Source organism: Martes martes, assembly GCF_963455335.1.
Source record: "Martes martes genome assembly, chromosome: 7".
Taxonomy (NCBI): domain Eukaryota; kingdom Metazoa; phylum Chordata; class Mammalia; order Carnivora; family Mustelidae; genus Martes; species Martes martes.
Window position 1 is genome coordinate 48,137,091 of NC_137894.1, and position 8,149 is coordinate 48,145,239.

At 38.7% G+C, this 8,149-nt stretch overlaps 1 protein-coding gene across 1 annotated transcript in view; it reads left to right on the forward strand.

Moving 5' to 3' along the window:
• PIAS1 (protein inhibitor of activated STAT 1) overlaps nt 1-5,019 on the forward strand; it is a 118,860-nt gene extending 113,841 nt beyond the window's left edge. The window contains exons 12-14 of the mRNA XM_080807867.1: nt 1,445-1,587; nt 3,415-3,452; nt 4,312-5,019. Of these exons, the coding sequence (XP_080663993.1) occupies nt 1,445-1,587; nt 3,415-3,452; nt 4,312-4,605 (475 nt within the window). The 3' untranslated portion in view covers nt 4,606-5,019. The remainder of the gene's footprint in view (nt 1-1,444; nt 1,588-3,414; nt 3,453-4,311) is intronic.
• Nucleotides 5,020-8,149: the final 3,130 nt, after the last annotated feature.

The window sequence follows — 8,149 nt, forward strand, 5'->3', positions numbered from 1 at the left end:
GTAGATGGTCATAATTAGAATGTTCCTAGACATCCAGCCTTGGCCTCTTTTGAAATACTCTGATCTTGCACTGCACCACTGAAATTGCGTCTCCACACCCAAGTACCTGCTATGAAGTTTTTGCAAGCAAAAAAGCAGCCTTTCTTTTCTCTTTATTTTCCAAAACATACATGCCTATTAGCCTAACCCTTATGTTCACACTCAGGGCTATTAGAATTCTTTTTCTTTATAAAATCATTTCAAGTCTTCCTTTTCTTTTTCATTTCTTTCTCGCTTTTTACTTAATTTTTTTGTAAAAAAAAAAAAAGATTCAGGGACGCCTGGGTAGCTCAGTCAGTTAAGCATCTGACTCTTGGTTTTGACTCAGGTCATGATGTTGTGATCATGAGATCAAGCCCCCGTCTGGCTCCACACTCAGCATGGAATCTGCTTGGGATTCTCTCGCCCTGTGCCCCTCCCCCATGCTCACTCGCTCACACACACTCTCTTTCTCTCTGGAATAAATAGTAAATCTTAAAAAAAAAAAAGAATTTAATTTCTCAGCTACTGAAACATTTCATGCTGTTCTTCCAGAATCCCTTTTTTTTGTCATTCCCCACCCCCTACACACACAGTTCTGTTCTCCCTTTAAAACCTCTCCACCACCTGTTCATTTTGGAGTATCTCCTCTTGTCTGCTGCCTTCCTTCATTCAGCCGGCCTTGTATGCAAACAGTGTGCTGATGAGTGTGCGGGGCATTAGGGATACCAGGATAAATAGTTCCTTGTCTCTGTTCCATAAAGCTTATAAATCTGGGGTCCAGCTGTTAAATCCACTGCTCAGATTGCTACCGTCCCCCAGGCTTGTCTATACGTGTTTTCTTTGCGAGGACATACCTATACTTTTTACCAGACGGCGCTCAGTGCTTATTTTTAAAACGTTTCAGAATCGGAGCACCTGCGTGGCGCAGTCGTTAAGCCTCTGCCTTCGGCTCAGGTCATGATCCCCAGGGTCCTGGGATCGAGCCCGGCGTTGGGCTCTCTGCTCAGCGGGAAGCCTGCTTCTCCCTCTCCAGCTCTCCCTGCTTATGTCTCTCTCCCTGTCAAATAAATTAAAAAAAAAAAAAATCTTTAAAGGTTTCAGAATCTCAGCTGCCGTAGATATCTTCCGCTAATCTCTCACTGGAGGGGCTCAGCCGTGCATTCCGAAAGTGTAGATGAAGCAGCATGTGATTTTATGAATGTTGAACATACCATTGCACCCATCCATTTCCCCCTGTAGCCCCTGCAAACGGCTACTGTATATGCAGATTACTTCCTAGTCATTATGATAGTCTGAATTATATATTGCTTTGGTTGTCTTTTTATTTCCAACAAAAGATATGATTCATTTTGTGAGATTCAGTCCCTTTATTACACCTAAAAGTTAACTAACTCATGAAAATTACGCAAACCTTTCCTTCTAGCATATTAAGTCTTCCACATCAAGCATCTCCAGTGTCCCGCACCCCAAGCCTCCCTGCTGTAGACACAAGCTACATTAATACATCCCTCATCCAAGACTACAGGCATCCTTTCCACATGACACCCATGCCTTATGACCTACAAGGTGAGTCACCAGTTCTTCTCTCTTGTCACATAGCATTATGAATACCTTTCATCTCCATAGTCTTCCTGCGGGTGAGTCTAAAGAAGGATGGAAAGATTGATAAAACAGGGGCTTGGGCTTAGGGAACTGGGGGAAATGCATACTGTGATCTTAAATAAATAGAGGTCTAGTTTCTTATTTGTACCTTTATCAGTAGCTAGTTCTTTACTGTCAGTAGTGAAGATTGTGTGATGATCTTTAGGGTTTTGTGAGCTTCAGAATAGTCTGCAAGTTGTTTGGGGGTGACTTTCTGTATATTGCTTTGAATTTTGATATTTATGAAAATTATTCATTGTTCCCTCCCTGGATCCAGTTATAATGCAGCAGGCATGTGGGTAACTCTGTTGTATTATCTTTAAAATAGTGCTGAATTGAGACATTGACAGTTTTAACTTTTGTTCCAGTGAACCTGATTCTTCCTTTTAAAAGTAGTTTTGAAATGTCAGTGTACTCATTGCACAATGTATTTTGAGTTGATAATTATTTACATTATCACAAAATTATTAGTTCTCTTATATCTTTGTAATTTAATAATTTGTATATCTAGGAAGATTTTTATTTCAAAAAGCTGTATGTGCCCATTGTAGAAAATTTAATACAAAAAATGTAAACTGGGAGTTGTCCTCTGCCCCTCCCCCTACGGAAGAATCCAGTGCAGAGATTCCCAGAAGCTTAGTTAGTTGAGTAGGTTCTTAGTGATTGTTAGGAATACCCTGTTTGAGCTCTGTCCAATAGCACTTTCCTCGGGGAGGGAGATGTTATAACTGATAGTGACCATTAGCCCCATATGGGTTATTGGGCATTTGAACCATACGCTAGTGTGATTGAAGAACTGAGTTTTTCATTTTATTTCATTTTAATAAATGTAGATACCCACATCATGTGGCTAAGGGCAGCCCTGTTTCTCACTTAGGTTCTGCCAGATCTCACTATCAGGAACCACGGTGCTATCCGTTTTGCAGGTCCTCATGTTATCTGTTCCAGTGTAGATAGTGGATGGATCCCCAAAGTATTTGTGTTGTTGTGGTATTTTTCACTACATCTTCTTGTTGTCCTTTCCCCCAAGTTGAGATCTCATAATAAAGCATTTTATTCACATAGGTTTTCTTGTTCTTCATTACATTACACATTGAGTGATATGGACAAGAGTGGGAATTAAAGAAGGGGCAGCCAGGAATCAGAGCTGGCCCTTCTGTGATGCACCACTCCAGCAGTGAGGCACTCCCCCCAAACCCCCCCACCCTGCCAATCTGTTTTCCTCCCTTCTGCTGCCGGAGGGTCTCTGAGTTAGAATCTGGTAAGATAGTGGTGAGTGGGCAAATTTGAGAAAGAAAAAAAAAATCTGTGCTCCAGGTTGCTGAAATTTTTCTATGTAAAACTTGTCTCATTCACAAAATGAAGCCAGAAATAATGACCTACCTCGTAGGTGCTTGCGAGGAGTAAATTCGAGTAGTTTGAAATGTTCCTTAAGAGGAGTCGATGAGAACGTTTGGTGGAAAATGCTCTGTCAGTTTAAGGGATCGGTGTTGGATCCAGCAGGGCGGCTGTGGCCCAGATCGCACAAATGGAGCTACAAGGAGGGCACGTCATGACTAGAGCTTGGACTTCAGCCTCGGTAATCTAGAGATGAGAGAGATGTACAACATTCAGCTCCACTCTTCTTGTTTAACTTCTAAATGACTTCAGAATTAGCATTTTAAGATTTTTGTTTATTTCTGGAGTATTGGGGGCATTGGGGAGGGTTTTTTCTTTTGTTTTTCAAAACTAAAATAATTTTTTTTCTCACAGGATTAGATTTCTTTCCTTTCTTATCAGGAGACAATCAGGTATGTTATATGAAAAAAATGCTGTTGTTTTTTTTTTTTTTTTTTTTTTTTTTTTTTTTTTTTAAATGCTGTTGTTTTAATTGCACATTGGAATGTTTATAATATTTAGCTGAGAGAGAAGATAAATTTCTTGGGAAGTTCAGAGTAGCCCTACTTATTATTGTTAAGGTTTTATGAATTTAAATAAAAATACCCTTGTTTCTGCTGTGTCTGAGTATATAGTAGGAACAGTATCTATTTGTTGGTTCCCCAGTAATTTTTTAATAAAGAAACAGGGCAGTAAATCAACTGGTAAATTCTTGGCCAGATATCTCTATAAGAGAAAAAGGGTCGACTGTCTTCTTTACTGCTGCTTCTGAGCATATGCCTCTTTGGAAATAGAATTTTGAGAATTGTTTGTATTACAAATTAAAACAAAACAAAAAAACCTACCAGTTTTATTTTGGTATTCCCCCCGCCCCAGTTTAAAATATAGAAATGTCTCTCAAGTTCAAGGATGTGATCATTATATAAGGACATCTGACTCTGCGAAATGTTTTATTAGGTATTTCAGACATAGCAGATATGCAGTATATATTAAATTTAGGACTCTGGGGATGCATGGGTGACTCAGTTGGTTAAGCGTCTGTCTTCAGCTCAGGTCATGATCTCAGGGTCCTGGGATTGAACCCCCACGTGGGGAGCCTGCTTCTCCCTCTCCCTCTGCCTGCCACTCCCCCTGTTTGTACTACTCTCACTCTCTCTCTGTCAAATAAATTTTTTTTAAAAATCTTTTTAAATTTAGGACTCTGTTCTGCCAAGAAGAAGGTTTATGATTTAGAACTGATGGGTTTTGTGTCTTCTGTTCCCCGCCCCCCAGCATTATAACACGTCCCTCCTGGCTGCCGCCGCCGCAGCAGTGTCAGATGATCAAGACCTCTTACACTCGTCTCGGTTTTTCCCGTATACCTCCTCGCAGATGTTTCTCGATCAGTTAAGTGCAGGAGGCAGTACTTCTCTGCCAACCACCAATGGAAGCAGTAGTGGCAGTAACAGCAGCCTCGTGTCCTCCAACAGCCTGCGGGAGAGCCATAGCCACACCGTTGCAAACAGGAGCAACACGGACACAGCTTCCATCTTTGGCATCATACCAGACATTATTTCATTGGACTGATTTCCTTGCCCCTGCTGCTCCCGCCCCCACCCCAGATTAAATGAACTTGGCAGAAAGAAGAGAACTTTGTGCTATGTTTTACCTTATTCTGTTTAGAAAAGTACACAAGCGTGTTTTTTTCCTTTTTTTAGGGAAAAAATTAAAAGAAATGTACAGAGAACAAAACTATATTTTCAGTTTTACTTTTGTATATAAATCTAAGACTGCCTGTCTGATAAAACACTTGTAAAAAACAAAAAACAAAAAAACAAAAAAAAAAGAAAAGAAAAAAAGAAAAAAAAACAGTACCCACAAACCACCTTCAGTTCATTTTTCTTCTGGATTCTGAAAATTTTTTTCCATCATTTGTCCTATGGTTTTGGTTTTATTTTACTTCAATGGCATTATTTTATTTGCAATAACAGAAAAGGAATTGCATGTATGAAGTTTTAAATTGTGGGCTTTTCTTCGTTGTGGGGAGGGAGCTGGGGGGATAGTTTTCATTTCCATTTTCTAAAAAGGACAGACTTGGATTCTGTTTGTGTGTGTGCATATTTTATCCAGCCTTAAGTTATAAATCTCATCTGTCCCACTGCATTCCCTGTGTATTTTCAGGACCTAGCTCGTGGGGGTGTGTGTTCAGTGTGTGTGTCTGTGTATATTTTTCTGTTGTTACTGTTCCTTCTCCTCCCAAGTTTGCATTCAGTTGATAAATCAGTTGCCTGCTTCTTTCAAAGTGCTTTGAAGGTCTTGAACTCACATATGAGCATCTTTATTGATATCCCAAGTGCATGTTCTCCATCACATATTCTCTCTTATTTGCTAGATACCCCCTGAGAATATGTTTTAGAGATTTGGAGTAAAGCTGTCTCGATAAGGAGTAGGCTTGACAGACCTGTGAATAATACACTTTAGTCTAGTTCTTTCTTCTAAATTTGGATTGCCAGTATTATGTATTAAACCAAGTCTGTGAACACCTGCCTTTTGGCCACAGGGTAACAAGTTTTCATGTAAGATCTTCATGCCAAAGTAGGAAGTAAAAATAGCTTAGAAAGTTGTGTTGGGTGTCTTGTGCAGCTGACAGAGGTAAGGTTACATCACCTCGAAAAAGAAAGTCAGTTATCCTAAAAGTAAAATCTCTTTGGAAAATACAGTGCACCACACATGTCAGTCTAGAAATCCACTATCTGATAAACAGTTGAAATGCAAAATAGGCTTGATCCTTGGTCATTTTTACTCTCTGGATCTGAGTGTACTTCTTTTCTTAGCCTAGCTATCTTGTTTGTTTTATTTTTTCTTCACCTTTTAAAGAAAAGCATGACATAGGAAGTCAATTCTTTCTTTCTTTCTTTCTTTCTTTCTTTCTTTCTTTCTTTCTTTCTTTCTTTCTTTTGAATTCGTGGATCAATCTGATCTATTTATTAATAATGGAACATGTAAATATAGTGAGAACTGTTTTTCAGGAGATGAGTGTGGGTTGGAGGGAAGGAAGGTGGTTCTACCTGTGTCCCAAAATCCTCATTAGAGAAGGTGTGACGTTCTTCAGGGAGCACCTGAGGGTGTGGAAAGTATCTTCTAGCTGATGGAGAGGTTTAGCTGGTTTAACAGAAGAGATACAAAGAAGGAAGGGGCATAACAATTACCAGTTTCCCAGGCTGGATCTTTCTGTCACAACTGTTCAGGTTCTCAGAGTTGATGAAGGACCACCTTTGTGTATAAAAGTGTTTCAACCTTGCAGTGGTAACAAAATGACCTACTTTTTCCAGGTAGAATTCAAGATGGCTGTATCTTCAGTTGTATGATAAAATTAACGGTTCACATGACTGTGTGGCATCTAAAAATAGTACCTGTTTTTACAGCATCTCTCTGCCACTAAATTGTTGACTTGAATTTTGAAAAACAAATTGGTGTTGATATGTATATGTGTGTGTGTATATATGTATTTATAGACAAGTGTGAGTGACACGTGAGTTATATAGTCTTCCCCTACGCATGTGTATTCCACACATATGGCTGAGTTATAGTCACTAAACAATCTGCAATAAAAAAAAGATTCATTGTCAGTGAAAACAGGAATTAGTTTTTTGATGAATATGCTATTATGGTGAGTAAACTCTTTAAGAACTCGCATCGCTATATTAACTTAGGCTAATACTTAATGGTACCATAATTTGTGTCTAAATTCAGATTGGGTTAGAAATCACTCAAGTTGTGGGGTGTTGCTTCTTATTTCACACTGTAATAGGAAACATTTCTGTTAATTCAGCTACCTAAAATGAATAGTTTTCTGTATTATCTTTTTTTGTTTGTTTTTCTGTCATTGTTAGTGGTCTCAAAATTCTGATCAATAACTTTGTGTATGATGCTGAATTCCAAACTCTGAATGATCCAGTTGAAAACCCATCCCTCTCCTTTCTTCAGCCCTGTTTTGGGGATGGTGAGTTTCCCTCAGTGCCCTGCATTATACCAACCTAAGTGAAGAACAGGTAATAGGGAGAAAGAAATGTCTGTCTGGTGGCTTTGGTCATGTCTCCACAAGAGAAACGATGTTAGTGCATTCCACTCTAAGGAGTTTGTTTTTTTGGAAAGTTGTTGACTTTCTCAAGCGTTGCATGAGTGGTAGCTATCTGTTGGTTTCGTGGTCGATACTGGTCAATCAGACTGTCATGATCTGTACTAGTTACTGGTAGAGTCACACACTGCACTGTTCTCTTCTAAGTTAAAAGAAGTGCATGGTCATTTCGTCTGTTTTTTCTTTAGCCTGCCCTCACTCCCCCACCCACACCAACACTGACATGCTGTCTGTGGACAAATAGCAACTCTTAGAGTCTTTTGGCAAGTTGCCACCATCCCCTTGCCTTGGTCATTCATAATAGGTGTGCATACGATTGTGTTTCTGTACAGTACTCTGTGTGTGTGTGTGTGTGTGTGTGTGTGTGTGTATACATGCACACGTCTTTGATAAAATAGCTGTTTGACTTAGCAGGGTTGAAGTGGCTTTTAATTATTTTGTGGGCATTATTGGACACATCTTTTTAAAACAATCTGAACCTTAACCATACCACACTTGGTTGACTAATTTATTTTGAGCATTAAAATTTTTCTTCTGTTAATTGAGATGTTACCACATTTCTGTATCATTACTGACTTAAGAAAGATTGCACTTAATCTTCTGATAAATGTGATTTCCTGGCAGATTTTCCGTAGAGACAAATGTCTGAAACTGAATGAAAATATATCCCAATTTTAAATGCACTAATTGTGGAAAGAACATTTTTAAACAATTCCAAGTTTAAATACATAAGACGCTTCAAGATCTTCAGGACTTTAAAGCACATTTAAAATTATTTTAGTAAGGATTTTGTTTTATCAATACATGTTGAATTGTTTTTTAATTAAAAAAAAAAAAAACACAAAGCTTAGATTTCAGAAAGAGGGAGGGAGAATAGCTGGTGGTCCCAGAGTGTGCTGCTGTTAATTGTTTAATTAACAAAGGGGAAATGTATATAAACAGATATAAAAGTTACCATAAATTCCATGAACTTAAATCTGTGATTCATTGCCT